The sequence below is a fragment of the Carassius carassius genome, chromosome 20, assembly GCF_963082965.1.
Source record: "Carassius carassius chromosome 20, fCarCar2.1, whole genome shotgun sequence".
In the NCBI taxonomy this organism is placed as follows: Eukaryota; Metazoa; Chordata; class Actinopteri; order Cypriniformes; family Cyprinidae; genus Carassius; species Carassius carassius.
This window is the reverse complement of record NC_081774.1, coordinates 4818131-4833727: the sequence shown is the minus strand read 5'-3', so window position 1 is coordinate 4833727 and position 15597 is coordinate 4818131. Positions and strand designations below refer to the sequence as shown.

At 37.8% G+C, this 15597-nt stretch overlaps 2 protein-coding genes across 2 annotated transcripts in view; both read left to right on the top strand.

The window, feature by feature from the left end:
* Positions 1–5025, top strand: part of wu:fb63a08 (MAM and LDL-receptor class A domain-containing protein 1) — a 28947-nt gene extending 23922 nt beyond the window's left edge. Inside the window, exons 35-51 of the mRNA XM_059502641.1 lie at positions 30–167; positions 298–557; positions 683–767; positions 903–1007; positions 1150–1287; positions 1401–1660; positions 1771–1855; positions 1997–2101; positions 2248–2385; positions 2526–2785; positions 2896–2980; positions 3118–3222; positions 3367–3504; positions 3618–3877; positions 3988–4072; positions 4207–4336; positions 4652–5025. Of these exons, the coding sequence (XP_059358624.1) occupies positions 30–167; positions 298–557; positions 683–767; positions 903–1007; positions 1150–1287; positions 1401–1660; positions 1771–1855; positions 1997–2101; positions 2248–2385; positions 2526–2785; positions 2896–2980; positions 3118–3222; positions 3367–3504; positions 3618–3877; positions 3988–4072; positions 4207–4336; positions 4652–4688 (2414 nt within the window). The 3' untranslated portion in view covers positions 4689–5025. The remainder of the gene's footprint in view (positions 1–29; positions 168–297; positions 558–682; positions 768–902; positions 1008–1149; positions 1288–1400; positions 1661–1770; positions 1856–1996; positions 2102–2247; positions 2386–2525; positions 2786–2895; positions 2981–3117; positions 3223–3366; positions 3505–3617; positions 3878–3987; positions 4073–4206; positions 4337–4651) is intronic.
* Positions 5026–5429: 404 nt separating this feature from the next.
* Positions 5430–7552, top strand: LOC132096957 (uncharacterized). The gene is made up of 4 exons (XM_059502640.1): positions 5430–5550; positions 6387–6515; positions 7093–7327; positions 7387–7552. Exons 1-4 carry the CDS (start codon positions 5478–5480, stop codon positions 7550–7552), a joined length of 603 nt encoding a protein of 200 aa, XP_059358623.1. The 5' UTR covers positions 5430–5477.
* The last annotated feature ends 8045 nt before the right edge of the window (positions 7553–15597 follow it).

Genomic DNA, 15597 nt, shown 5'->3' with positions numbered 1-15597 from the left:
GTTAATTAAATTTACTTATTTTTTTCTAGCTTGTGGCATCAGCTGTGATTTTGAAAAAGACATTTGCACTTGGACTCAGTTGGTGACTGACGTTTTTGATTGGACAAGAAATGGAGGCTCCACCCCCACATCAATGACCGGTCCCTCCTCTGACCACACAACAGGAAGTAGGTCCTATTTTCTAGAGCTATAGCATAAAAATTAAAGCATTTTTTTTTACATCACCAAATTAATAGTACTGTTAGACAAATTATGACAATTTTTCTGTTCAATAATTAGTTTTTTTTCCTTTTCCAGGTGGGTTTTACATGTACATTGAGGGTGACAGTGCTGTCCATGGCGACACGGCCCGTCTCCTCAGTGCAGAATGTGCTGATCCTCAACCTCAGTGTCTTCAGTTCTGGTATCACATGTATGGCTCCAGCTGGACCATGGGACTGAGTGTGTACCTGCTGCAATATGGCAATGTGGCCAAAGAGGTGTGGAGAATGAGAGAAGATCAAGGAAACATGTGGCATCTTGCACGGGTGGATCTGAGACCAGATGTTAAGTTTCAGGTCAGTGAATCTTCTTGGAATGCTTTATATGTTAAATGAGATGCAATACACTATAACTAGAAATATCTCAGCAGTGACATTTAGGAGACTGTTATTCAGATAAAAATCTGCCAATGTTCTATCAGGTGATCTTTGAGGGCCGTAGAGGAAGCTCAGCCCGGTCAGATGTAGCCATTGATGACGTCTCACTGCACAGAGGAGCCTGTAGCGGTAAGTTTCTACTCTGCAATGGCACTTAGTAAAAACATTAAGTTTTAAAATAAAAACCAACTCACTCAGTAGAACAACGACATCATTTTGCAAAAGGGTTCTTAACTTTGTGTAATAGTTGTAAATGTCTTTCAGATTTACCAAACCAGGCAGCTCCATCTTCAGTTCCATTGCCACCAGCTGCAAGAATGCCACAACCTGCACCCATCCAAACTGCAGAAATACCAAACACCTCAGCTTGTAAGCTCACTATCCACCATTGCAGTGTGATCACATTTTGTAATGATTGATGATGCCAAAAATTAACACTCATGTTTAAATCTCTGAATCTTCCTTCATATGTAATTCAGTTATAAATGAATAAACTGCTTCTTTCCTCCAGCTTGTAGCATCGGCTGTGATTTTGAAAAAGACACTTGTGCTTGGACTCAGTTGGCGACTGACGTTTTTGATTGGACAAGAAACGGAGGCTCCACCCCCACATCAATGACTGGTCCCTCCTCTGACCACACAACAGGAAGTAGGTCTTGATTTCTAGATCTTCAGGTCATTCTACCATTGTTACATCAAAATCATAACATGAATTCTTTCGCATCAATAAATTAATAATTGTTTTAACAACTTCTGTTCCAGGTGGGTTTTACATGTACATTGAGGGTGACAGTGCTGTCCATGGCGACACGGCCCGTCTCCTCAGTGCAGAATGTGCTGATCCTCAACCTCAGTGTCTTCAGTTCTGGTATCACATGTATGGCTCCAGCTGGACCATGGGACTGAGTGTCTACCTGCTGCAATATGGCAATGTGGCCAAAGAGGTGTGGAGAATGAGAGAAGACCAAGGAAACATGTGGCATCTTGCACGGGTGGACCTGAGACCAGATGTTAAGTTCCAGGTCAGTAAATCTTCTTGGAATGCTTTAAATGTTAAACACTAATCTATAACTTAGAATGTTTGAGCAGAAACATTTAAGAGGGAAAGGTAAATCTGTTATTGTTCTATCAGGTGATCTTTGAGGGGCGTAGAGGAAGCTCAGCCCGGTCAGATGTAGCCATTGATGATGTCTCACTGCACAGAGGAGCCTGTAGCGGTATGTTTCTAAACTGCAGCAGAACTTAGTAAAAAAAACATTAAGCTTTAAAAACAAGTCAACTTAACTAAGCAAAATGACTTCTTCATTTTGCATAGGGGTTCTTAAATTAATGTTTAAACAGTTGTAAATCTCTTTCAGATTTACCAAACCAGGCAGCTCCATCTTCAGTTCCATTGCCACCAGCTGCAATAATGCCACAACCTGCACCCATACAAACTGCAGAAATACCAAACACCTTGCCTTGTAAGCTCACTATCCATCACCGCAGTGTGATCACATTCTGTTGTGATTGATGGCATAGCATTCTAACGATTAATACTCTACATATTCCATTGATTTTTAGAAAGATGCTAATTAAATCATGATTGAAATTTACTTCTTTCCTCCAGCTTGTAGCATCGACTGTGATTTTGAAAGAGACATTTGTGCTTGGACTCAGTTGGCGACGGATGTTTTTGATTGGACAAGACACAGAGGCTCCACCCCCACATCAATGACTGGTCCCTCCTCTGACCACACAACAGGAAGTAGGTCTTGATTAACAGTCTTAAGATCTTGAGCTGACCTTCCAAAATTGATCAGTTATTTCACATTAATAAATTGATAGTTGTTGCACAAATTCTATGACAATTCCTCTCCTTAAGAGTCTCATGGTCTAAATTTCCAGGTGGGTTTTACATGTACATTGAGGGTGACAGTGCTGTCCATGGCGACACGGCCCGTCTCCTCAGTGCAGAATGTGCTGATCCTCAACCTCAGTGTCTTCAGTTCTGGTATCACATATATGGCTCCAGCTGGACCATGGGATTGAGCGTCTACCTGCTGCAATATGGCAATGTAGCCAAAGAGGTGTGGAGAATGAGAGAAGACCAAGGAAACATGTGGCATCTTGCACGGGTGGACCTGAGACCAGATGTTAAGTTCCAGGTCAGTAAATCTTCTTGGAATACTTTACATGTTAAACACTAATCTATAACTTAGAATGTTTGAGCAGAGACATTTAAGAGGGAAAGGTAAATCTGTTATTGTTCTATCAGGTGATCTTTGAGGGCCGTAGAGGAAGCTCAGCCCGGTCAGATGTAGCCATTGATGATGTCTCACTGCACAGAGGAGCGTGTAGCGGTATGTTTCTACACTGCAGCAGAACTTCGTAAAAACATTAAGCTTTAAAAACAAGTCAACTTACTCAGCAAAATGACTTCTTCATTTTGCATAGGGGTTCTTAAATTAATGTTTAAACAGTTGTAAATCTCTTTCAGATTTACCAAACCAAGCAGCTCCATCTTCAGTTCCATTGCCACCAGCTGCAATAATGCCACAACCTGCACCCATCCAAACTGCAGAAATACCAAAAACCTCAGATTGTAAGCTCACTATCCATCACCGCAGTGTGATCACATTTTGTAATGATTGATGATGCCAAAAATTAACACTCATGTTTAAATCTCTGAATCTTCCTTCATATGTAATTCAGTTATAAATGAATGAACTTTGCTTCTTTCCTCCAGCTTGTAGCATCGACTGTGATTTTGAAAAAGACATTTGTGCTTGGACTCAGTTGGCGACTGACGTTTTTGATTGGACAAGAAACGGAGGCTCCACCCCCACATCAATGACTGGTCCCTCCTCTGACCACACAACAGGAAGTAGGTCTTGATTTCTCGATCTTTAGGTCATTCTACCATTGTAACATCAAAATCATAACATGAATTCTTTTGCATCAATAAATTAATAATTGTTTTAACAACTTCTGTTCCAGGTGGGTTTTACATGTACATTGAGGGTGACAGTGCTGTCCATGGCGACACGGCCCGTCTCCTCAGTGCAGAATGTGCTGATCCTCAACCTCAGTGTCTTCAGTTCTGGTATCACATGTATGGCTCCAGCTGGACCATGGGACTGAGTGTGTACCTGCTGCAATATGGCAATGTGGCCAAAGAGGTGTGGAGAATGAGAGAAGACCAAGGAAACATGTGGCATCTTGCACGGGTGGACCTGAGACCAGATGTTAAGTTCCAGGTCAGTAAATCTTCTTGGAATACTTTACATGTTAAACACTAATCTATAACTTAGAATGTTTGAGCAGAGACATTTAAGAGGGAAAGGTAAATCTGTTATTGTTCTATCAGGTGATCTTTGAGGGGCGTAGAGGAAGCTCAGCCCGGTCAGATGTTGCCATTGATGATGTCTCACTGCACAGAGGACCCTGTAGTGGTATGTTTCACGTGTGTCTGGAGGCCCTTAGTATAAAAACCCTAATATGTTCAGAATTTTCAATCAATTTAATACACATTATCTAAATCCAATAGCTAAGCATTCCAGCGAAACCTCTCTCTCTGTCTCTGCAGAAATCACTCTCTTGGAGATGCATGGAAATTATGACAGCATAAGCGAAAATATCATGATGAACCCAAACAAGGAGGTGGCTAAGAAAGAAAGCTGGAAAGCAACAGATGACAAAATCACAGCAAGAAGAAGGTAGAGAGCCTTTTATATAACTATTTACCATATACAATTAATTCAATATGATTAGGAACTGATTAAAAGCCATGTATGTATGTGAGAGTCATTATTAAATACTTTTTGTAGTGCATGTTACATAGTTATACATTTAAGACATTTACTGTATTGCATGTTTTGTTTTGATATCTGTCCTCCTTTCTGCTCATATATAATATGAGGAAAATGATGCATCTGTTTAAGAACTACTCATGTTAGCTGTTTTTTTTGTTTGTTTGTTTGTAACAAACATTGCTGACATCAGTTATTTTGCCTATAATCTTTGGTATGCAGGCGGTCACTACTGTTTAGGGAACGTTCTCGGGCTTGAGCTGAAACACTACGAGGCAAACCATTAGCTGAAAGCACCTGTCATCTGTCAATATGAACCCACTCAACATCAAAGCTCAAGAGCTACTCAGACCAGTTTTAGCAAGGTCATTTGCTGTGTTGTTTTCCTAGGAAATATCTCTAACAGTTATTTCATATTATGATTTAAACATGACACCATTGAAAGATGTGTTTTCCCCTAAAATCACTGTGATTTTTTTTTTTCCCTCAAGTTCACGTCTCCTAGCAGAGTAACCACTTTACATTGATTATGAGAATGTTACACTAATATTTACACATCCATAGAACGTCTGAATACTTATTTTAATTTTCAACAATTAATCATAAGGAATTAGGTTTTTGGTAATCCTAAAGGATAAAAGAGTTCACTTTCTATAACAACATATTGCAAGATGTTTTATCATTTATAAAACGAGCTAAATTCTTTTTGCTGAATGTTTTATGTGCATGCATGTTATCTGTAAGTTTGTGTTTTTGTCTTTCATTTAATAAACATTAATTTCATTCAGTAAATCTTCTGAAGGTCCTTTTATTTTTTAACTTTGTGATTTTGTATGATTCTGCAAATTATTTAGATGTTACAAAATAGTTTTCCAGCATTCCTGTCATACTTTCAGATTTTAAGTGTAATGCAAAGTTACTTTTATATCCAGCAAAACCTGTTTAGCAAGATGCAGATGCAAAACAGTATGTAGCCTCAAGAAATCTCAGCAGCTCTATTTAAACATGTAGTGAAGTGAGTTGAATTGGACACATTTACCTGAACAGGATGAAGGTTTTAGTTGTCCATTTCTGGCTTCTCTTACTGCTTCTGTACCAAAGAAAGGAGAATCTGGCGTCAGGTAAGTCAGACACTCTCCAGGTCTGCAGATCTGCATTTATACACGTGTTCTGTGAGAAACTACAGGTAACAATAAACTCACATAAGATAGCCACAAAGGAAAACCTCCCTTTGTGTATGGCAAGGCACTAAATTTGGTTTCATGTGATTTATGATACCAGAATTTTTCATAACTGTGAAATTTAACGATTTCTTGATTCAAATGAATCAAACTGGTTTACATTTTTAAGGCATGTATAACAGTAGAAAACAGTACAAAAGTGTAATAAATGTAAAACAACAATCTTTACTGTATAAATTAAAAGTTATTAAGCAGGACTTGCATACACCAAATGGTCTAATTTTATTCCAATCTATATTCTGTAAATTTCATATCATTATTCACCATCATTTTATTCCTAAAAACAAAATTTATTTATTTTTGTCTCTCTTAATGTACTGTGATTAATCCACACACATTTATTTATTTGTTTAACATGGAGGTCACAATTACACTGGATGAACCATATGCATTTGCTTATGGGTTTTTTTAAGTGTTTAAGTGTTTTTGCACACATCCGAATATAAAATGCACATTATATGTATATATATATATATGTGTGTGTGTGTGTACATAATTTAAATAGTATTTAAATATTACTGTAAAGTACTACAAACAATCCTATTTGAATTTTTCCTTTTTTAAATTTATTTGATTTATTTTGATTTATTTTGATTTCTTACATAGCAATAAAATGTGCAGCAATGAACACAACATAAGGAAAAAATAGGAAAGGATGTTGATCATTCTAAGAGCTGAATTCAACTCTGCATTCATCTTGTGTGTTTATCTTTCAGCCCTGTGTTCAGTGCCCACAGTGCTCTGCTGTCTTGGCAGGGATGACAACTGCAGACGAGAGTGTTATTGTGACGAGTTCTGCATCATAATCGGAGATTGCTGTTCTGACTTCAATCAGATATGCAATCGGAGTAAGAATAAATACTCTCAACACATTAATACAATAAATAATCATTTGTCAAAAGTTGATTTTGCATTCAAATTTGAGATAGGGTACTGTAGGTAAACAATTTTTTAAAAAAGTTTAAAAACAGCCTGGGGCCAAAGCTCTTCAATGTCATAGGTCAGCTGGGTTCTTCAAATCTTGCCCTGGAAGGCAAATGTATTGCAGAGTTTAACTCCAACCTTGATAGTTAGCATGCTCAGGTGTGTTTGGTTAGGGTTAGAACTAAACTCTGCAGGATAATGGATCTCCTGGGCCAGAATTGAGGATCCCTTTCATAGAAACTCCCCAGTTCTGCTTTTTTAACCACTAGAGGGCAGTACATGATAAGAAGTGACAATGTAAAAAGGTACTGGTGTATGATTTATTTTGTGGTAGGTTTTTTTTTTTTTTTTTTTTGGTGCCTTACAAATAAATTTTACCAAATTTATAATGATATGATAGATATCCAAACCAAATACTGCTTGAATCAGTCCAGTCACAAACTGCATCAGATTCAGTGACTAATGGATTTTTTCCCCCACACCCTTCCATATTTCCAGCTTCTCCACCAAACTCAACATCTATACCATCAATACTTTCACAAACAGAATCAAAAGCCTCATTGCTTCAGCCACATCCAACATTCCAACAGTTTTCAGTGCCAATCTCACCACAGTCATCATCCTCACCCACCATTAAACCATCACCATCATCCTCATCTTCTACACCATCAACAAAATCCTCTTCATCTTTACCAGTGTCATCATCTTTAACACAATCATCTACATCATCTTCGTCACCAGTATCATCATCATCAACATCTTCAGTACTTTCATCCACACCATTCTCATCAGTCCCACTATCATCATCATCAACCTCACAAGCACAGCCCTCAATATCAACAACCTCTACATTATATTCCACATCCTTAACATCATCAGCAAACTCACAGCCTTCATCACCATCCCCACAAACATTAAAATCATCAACAACATCTTCAGTAGTATTTACTCCATCTAAACCATCATTTGCACCATCTTCATCAGTCCCACTATCATCACCATCCTCAGCATCATCTTTATCAGTTCCACTATTGTCATCATCATCACTCACATCATATTCTTCAACATTATCATCTATAACATCTTCATCAACTTCACAATCTTCATCATTAACATTACCATCATCTTCATCATCATCCACACCCTCAATACTATCATCTACACTATCTTCATCAATCTCACTATCATCATCAACCTCACCAACACAGCCCTTACTATCAACAACCTCTACATTATCTTCCACATCATTACCATCATCAGTAAACATTCAGCCTTTATCACCATCCCCATCATCTTCATCACCAACATTAACATCTTCAATACCATCATCATTTTCACCATCTTTATCAGTCCCACTATTGTCAATATCATCATCTTCAACACTATCATCTACACTATCTTCACCAACATTACAGTCACCTTTATCATCAACACCACTGTCTTCAATACTATCAACTACTCCATATTCATCATCCTCAGCCTCATTTTCATCAGTCTCACTATCATCAACCCAGTTAAAACATCCTTCAACAGCAGCAACCTCTACATCATTGTCCTCATCATTACCATCATCAGTAACCTCACAGCCTTCATCACCATCCCTACCTTCTTCAACAACACCATTATCATCAACATCTTTAAAACTATCACCTACACAAAACTCATCATCTTCAACATCCTCAGCAGAAACTTCATCAGTCCCACTACTGTTATCATCATCTTCTGCAACATTATCATCTAGACCATCTTCATCACCAACATTACCGTCACCTTTATCATCAACACCACCATCTTCAATACTATCAACTTCTCCATCTCCATCATCTTCAGTCTCATCCTCATCAGTCCCACTATCATCATCAACCCAATCAAAACAGCCCTCATCGTCAGAAACCTCTACATCATTATCCTTATCATTACCATCATCAGCAAATTCACAGCGCTCACCGCAGAAATCATCCTCACCAACTTCAGCACCATTACCATTATCCTCCTCGCTTTCAGCAAAACCAATACTAATGTCATCACTCACTCCATCTTCATTACCAAATTCACCATCCCCAACCTCCCCGTCTTCATCAATAACCTCACCACCATTATTACCACCAATAGCAGCACCACCATCCTCTTTTTCTCCACCAATCTCGTTGACTTCAATAACTAGATCACCATCTTCATCATCCTCACCATCATTACCAACCATCCCATTATTTCCATCACCCTTACTGTCATCGCCACCGTCATCATCACCAAACTCTCCATCATTCTCAGAATCATCTTCACCACCATCGTCATCAATCTTGCCATCATCCCCAAACTTTCCATCATTTAGACCATCCTCACCATCAACACCCTTTATGGATAAGAAGAAAGTGACCTCAGGCCTGCATGTGTATGTGCGCTCCAAGGCTAATATGCAAGCAACACTGAAGGCTGTGCAGAATGTAAGTCATTCCTAAAATTACTTTCAATAGTGCACAAATGTGCTTTACTGTGAATGTGGTTCTGTGTATGAGAAGTATGTTTAGAAAAATTAACAGAAATTAGATTTTTTTTAATACAACCCGAATTCCGGAAAAGTTGGGACGTTTTTTAAATTTTAATAAAATGAAAACTAAAAGACTTTCAAATCACATGAGCCAATATTTTATTCACAATAGAACATAGATAACATAGCAAATGTTTAAACTGAGAAAGTTTACAATTTTATGCACAAAATGAGCTCATTTCAATTTTGATTTCTGCTACAGGTCTCAAAATAGTTGGGACGGGGCATGTTTACCATGATGTAGCATCTCCTTTTCTTTTCAAAACAGTTTGAAGACGTCTGGGCATTGAGGCTATGAGTTGCTGGAGTTTTGCTGTTGGAATTTGGTCCCATTCTTGCCTTATATAGATTTCCAGCTGCTGAAGAGTTCGTGGTCATCTTTGACGTATTTTTCGTTTAATGATGCGCCAAATGTTCTCTATAGGTGAAAGATCTGGACTGCAGGCAGGCCAGGTTAGCACCCGGACTCTTCTACGACGAAGCCATGCTGTTGTTATAGCTGCAGTATGTGGTTTTGCATTGTCCTGCTGAAATAAACAAGGCCTTCCCTGAAATAGACGTTGTTTGGAGGGAAGCATATGTTGCTCTAAAACCTTTATATACCTTTCAGCATTCACAGAGCCTTCCAAAACATGCAAGCTACCCATACCGTATGCACTTATGCACCCCCATACCATCAGAGATGCTGGCTTTTGAACTGAACGCTGATAACATGCTGGAAGGTCTCCCTCCTCTTTAGCCCGGAGGACACGGCGTCCGTGATTTCCAACAAGAATGTCAAATTTGGACTCGTCTGACCATAAAACACTATTCCACTTTGAAATAGTCCATTTTAAATGAGCCTTGGCCCACAGGACACGACGGCGCTTCTGGACCATGTTCACATATGGCTTCCTTTTTGCATGATAGAGCTTTAGTTGGCATCTGCTGATGGCACGGCGGATTGTGTTTACCGACAGTGGTTTCTGAAAGTATTCCTGGGCCCATTTAGTAATGTCATTGACACAATCATGCCGATGAGTGATGCAGTGTCGTCTGAGAGCCCGAAGACCACGGGCATCCAATAAAGGTCTCCGGCCTTGTCCCTTACGCACAGAGATTTCTCCAGTTTCTCTGAATCTTTTGATGATGTTATGCACTGTAGATGATGAGATTTGCAAAGCCTTTGCAATTTGACGTTGAGGAACATTGTTTTTAAAGTTTTCCACAATTTTTTTACGCAGTCTTTCACAGATTGGAGAGCCTCTGCCCATCTTTACTTCTGAGAGACTCTGCTTCTCTAAGACAAAGCTTTTATAGCTAATCATGTTACAGACCTGATATCAATTAACTTAATTAATCACTAGATGTTCTCCCAGCTGAATCTTTTCAAAACTGCTTGCTTTTTTAGCCATTTGTTGCCCCCGTGCCAACTTTTTTGAGACCTGTAGCAGGCATTAAATTTTAAATGAGCTAATTAAGTGGATAAAAGTGTAAAATTTCTCAGTTTAAACATTTGCTACGTTATCTATGTTCTATTGTGAATAAAATATTGGCTCATGTGATTTGAAATTCCTTTAGTTTTCATTTTATTAAAATTTAAAAAACGTCCCAACTTTTCCGGAATTCGGGTTGTAATACAAAACTATTTAATCTGGCCTTAAATTTTTATGAAAAAGAGCAGTGGACTTTAAAATTTAAGAGAAACTACAGCAAATAAAAGACTTAGAGCTTAAACATGTGTGTTCGCTCAAGAGCCAATGAGGAGGCAATGCTAAAGGCTATGCAGGATGGAAGTGTCTTTAACAAATAATTTTACTAGAGCACCGCTGTTTCCTTAAATCTGGGTAATTTGTCACCAGTGCAGGGTAAATGTATTCTGAAAACCAAGCTACTGCTTTACTGCTAAATAAAACTGCTCTTTAATGAAAATATGAACAGAATATAGATCATCAACACCACCATCTTCAATACTATCAACTTCTCCATATTTGTTTAGTATTAAAACATTAAACTCATATATTGATAGTTGACTAGCATTAATAAATTAACAACACTGGCAACAGCACATTTACATTAGAGATTACTGTAAGTAATATTGTTTTACTCTTGGTTCAGTTTGTTCTGCACATGGAATCCATCATGAGGAGACAGCAGGCTGAAGACTGCAGGCTACGAGTGTTACACAGCACACCAATGAAAAAATAAACGTGAAATGAACACCTCACTGAACATGACATCCATGGAACAATAGCTGCTCTATGTAAATATAATTTTTCTGAATATTCTGTGTTTTACAGAAAACTAATTTTCAGAGTATGTTACTCAATGGAAGTGTGCTTTTTCACTAGGTGGCACTACAACATAAAACATGAGTAAATAGCAACTCACTGGAAAGAACTAGGCTTTTTGTAAACTGTATTTTGTCAAACATTTAATGGATAAAATCAGATTAAATATGTCCAAGAAGGATAAAAACATAATCGGACTTTACAACACATATTCTCATACTCTAAGCTCTCATTACTATAGGCAAAAAAATGCATAGCCCACACAAATATCTGGTTAATTATGCTGAAATCCATATGAATTATTTTTGAGGGTTTTTTTTTTGGCCAAACAAATTTTGTTGTTTTCCAATGTTTTTTTATTTATTTAATTTTTTAATGTGTTGAGTCTCAGATTTTGTTTACATTTACATTTTTTAAACACGTTTGTTTAAATTTAGTGTGATGGAATTTAAATCTGTTTGCATACTTTGCATAGAAAATATTTGGAATTACATACAAAACATTTTTGAATGTGCATTCTTTGAAGAAAAATCATTTTGCAGCATTCCACTAATTTTTTTTTTCTTTTGAGGAACATAACTTTCTACCTTGATGCCATGCGTCATAGCAGAAAATGTGTGTTAGGTTGCCAGTAACGGAAGCAATCTTTAAAAAATAAATAAATGTACGGTGTTTGTGGAAAAATTACAAATTGCTTTGGGTCAGTTACTTGAAGACAAATATATTGCATTTTAACATATTCCAGAAAATATATAAATATATTGATTTTTACAGCATTGTTCCATAGAAGAGTTTTCCTGCAATCTTTTCTTATTTGGATGATTAGTATTTTCCTTCAGACAAACAGGAAGTAACAATTAAATATTAAATTACATTTACGACACCACGCTGCGAGAGACGGAGACGCTGAAGAGGGACTTCAGCAGCCTGATCGAGACGGTTCGCAGCACGACGCCCGCAGCAACGATCGTCGTGTCAGGACCACTGCCCATGTATCGACGAGGACACGAAAGGTTCAGTAGACTTTTTGCTTTAAATGAATGGTTGTTGTCATGGTGTAAAGAACAGAAACTGCTATTTGTTAATAACTGGAATCTTTTCTGGGAGCGTCCTAGGCTGTTTCGCGCTGATGGATTACACCCCAGCAGAATCGGAGTGGAGCTGCTCTCTGACAACATCTCCAGGACACTTCGCTCCATGTGACTAGTAAGACAATTCTCTAATAACTATTATGATGAGTTTTGTTCCACCCGCTTAAATGATAAAAGTACTTGCGCTGTAAAAACTATTAAGACTGTGTCTGTTCCCCGAATAGTGAGGTCAAAATATAATGTAGGATCTAGAAAAAATCTTATCGTAATTAAACCAGAAAAATGTAAAGTAAATGAACAAAAACAATTTTTAAAGTTTGGGCTCATAAATATTAGATCACTCACACCCAAAGCAGTTATTGTAAATGAAATGATCACAGAAAATAGTTTTGATGTACTCTGCTTGACTGAAACCTGGCTAAAACCGAATGATTATTTTGGTCTAAATGAGTCTACTCCACCAAACTACTGTTACAAGCATGAGCCCCGTCAGACTGGTCGTGGAGGAGGTGTTGCAACAATATATAGTGATATTCTCATTGTTACCCAGAAAACAGGATACAGGTTTAACTCTTTTGAAATACTTCTGCTAAATGTTACACTGTCAGACATGCAAAAGAAGTCTAATGTATCTCTTGCTCTGGCTACTGTGTATAGACCACCAGGGCCGTATACAGAATTCCTAAAAGAATTTGCAGATTTCCTCTCAGACCTTCTAGTTACAGTTGATAAGGCGCTAATCATGGGAGATTTTAATATTCACGTTGATAATGCAAATGATACATTAGGACTTGCGTTTACTGACCTAATAAACTCTTTTGGAGTCAAGCAAAATGTCACCGGGCCCACTCATCGTTTTAATCATACACTAGATCTAATTATATCGCATGGAATCGATCTTACTGCTATAGATATTGTACCCCAATGTGATGATATTACAGACCATTTCCTTGTATCGTGCATGCTGCGTATAACTGATATTAACTATATGTCTCAGCGTTACCGTCTGGGCAGAACTATTGTTCCAGCCACCAAAGACAGATTCGCAAATAACCTGCCTGATCTATCTCAACTGCTATTTGTACCCAAAAATACACATGAATTAGACGAAATTACTGACAACATGGGCACTATTTTCTCTAATACATTAGAAGCTGTTGCCCCCATCAAATTGAAAAAGGTTAGAGAAAAACGTACTGTGCCATGGTATAACAGTAATACTCACTCTCTCAAGAAAGTAACTCGTAGTCTTGAACGCAAATGGAGAAAAACTAACTTGGAAGTTTTTAAAATTGCATGGAAAAACAGTATGTCCAGCTATAGACAGGCTCTAAAAACTGCTAGGGCTGAGCATATCCACAAACTCATTGAAAATAACCAAAACAATCCAAGGTTTTTATTTAGCACAGTGGCTAAATTAACAAATTACCAGACGCCACCTGATTCAAATATTCCACCAACGTTAAATAGTAATGACTTTATGAATTTCTTCACTGATAAAATAGATAACATTAGAAATACAATAGCGAATGTAGATTCTACAGCGTCTAACACTTCAGTTTCATCCATCGCACCCAAAGATAAACTGCAGTGCTTTACAAATATAGGACAGGAAGAGCTAAATAAACTTATCACTGTATCTAAACCAACAACATGTTTATTAGATCCTGTACCCACTAAATTACTAAAAGAGCTGTTACCTGTAGCCGAAGAACCGCTTCTCAATATCATTAACTCGTCGTTATCTTTAGGTCACGTCCCAAAACCATTCAAGCTGGCGGTTATCAAGCCTCTTATTAAGAAACCAAAACTAGATCCTAGTGTACTGGCAAATTATAGGCCTATTTCAAATATTCCATTTATGTCTAAAATATTAGAAAAAGTTGTGTCTGCTCAATTGAGCACCTTCCTGCATAAAAATGATCTGTATGAAGAATTTCAGTCAGGTTTCAGGCCCCACCATAGCACAGAAACTGCACTTGTTAAAATTACAAATGACCTGCTTCTTGCGTCAGATCAAGGCTGCATCTCATTTCTAGTCTTACTTGATCTTAGTGCTGCGTTCGACACCATAGATCATGACATACTCCTAGATCGATTACAAAACTATACAGGTATTCAAGGGCAGGCTCTAAGATGGTTTAGATCCTACCTGTCCGATCGCTACCATTTTGTTTACTTAAATGGGGTGTCATCTCATTTATCATCAGTAAAATATGGAGTGCCACAAGGATCCGTCCTAGGTCCCCTTCTATTTTCAATATACATGTTGCCTCTTGGTAATATTATTAGAAAATACGGAATTAGCTTCCACTGTTATGCTGATGATACTCAGCTATATATCTCAACGAGACCAGATGAAACTTCCCAATTATCTAAGCTAACAGAGTGTGTTAAAAATGTAAAAGATTGGATGACAAATAATTTTCTCAAATTAAATTCGGATAAGACAGAGATATTAATTATTGGACCAAAAAACACCACACAGAATCTTGTAGATTACAATCTGCAACTAGACGGATGTACTGTTACTTCCTCTACAGTCAGAAATCTGGGTGTTATATTGGACAGCAATTTGTCTTTTGAAAATCATATTTCCAATGTTACAAAAACTGCATTCTTCCATCTTAGAAACATTGCCAAGCTACGAAACATGTTATCTGTTTCTGATGCAGAAAAGCTAGTTCATGCATTCATGACCTCTAGACTGGACTATTGTAATGCACTTCTAGGTGGTTGTCCTGCTTCGTCAATAAACAAGCTACAGGTAGTCCAAAATGCAGCAGCTAGAGTCCTTACCAGGTCAAGAAAATATGATCATATTACCCCAATTTTACAGTCTCTGCACTGGCTACCTATTAAGTTCCGTATCAGTTACAAATTATCATTACTTACCTATAAGGCCCTAAATGGTTTAGCTCCTGCGTACCTAACTAGCCTTCTACCACGCTACAACCCATCACGCACCCTAAGGTCACAAAACGCTGGACTTTTGGTAGTTCCTAGGATAGCAAAGTCCACTAAAGGAGGTAGAGCTTTCTCACATTTGGCTCCCAAACTCTGGAATAGCCTTCCTGATAATGTTCGGGGTTCA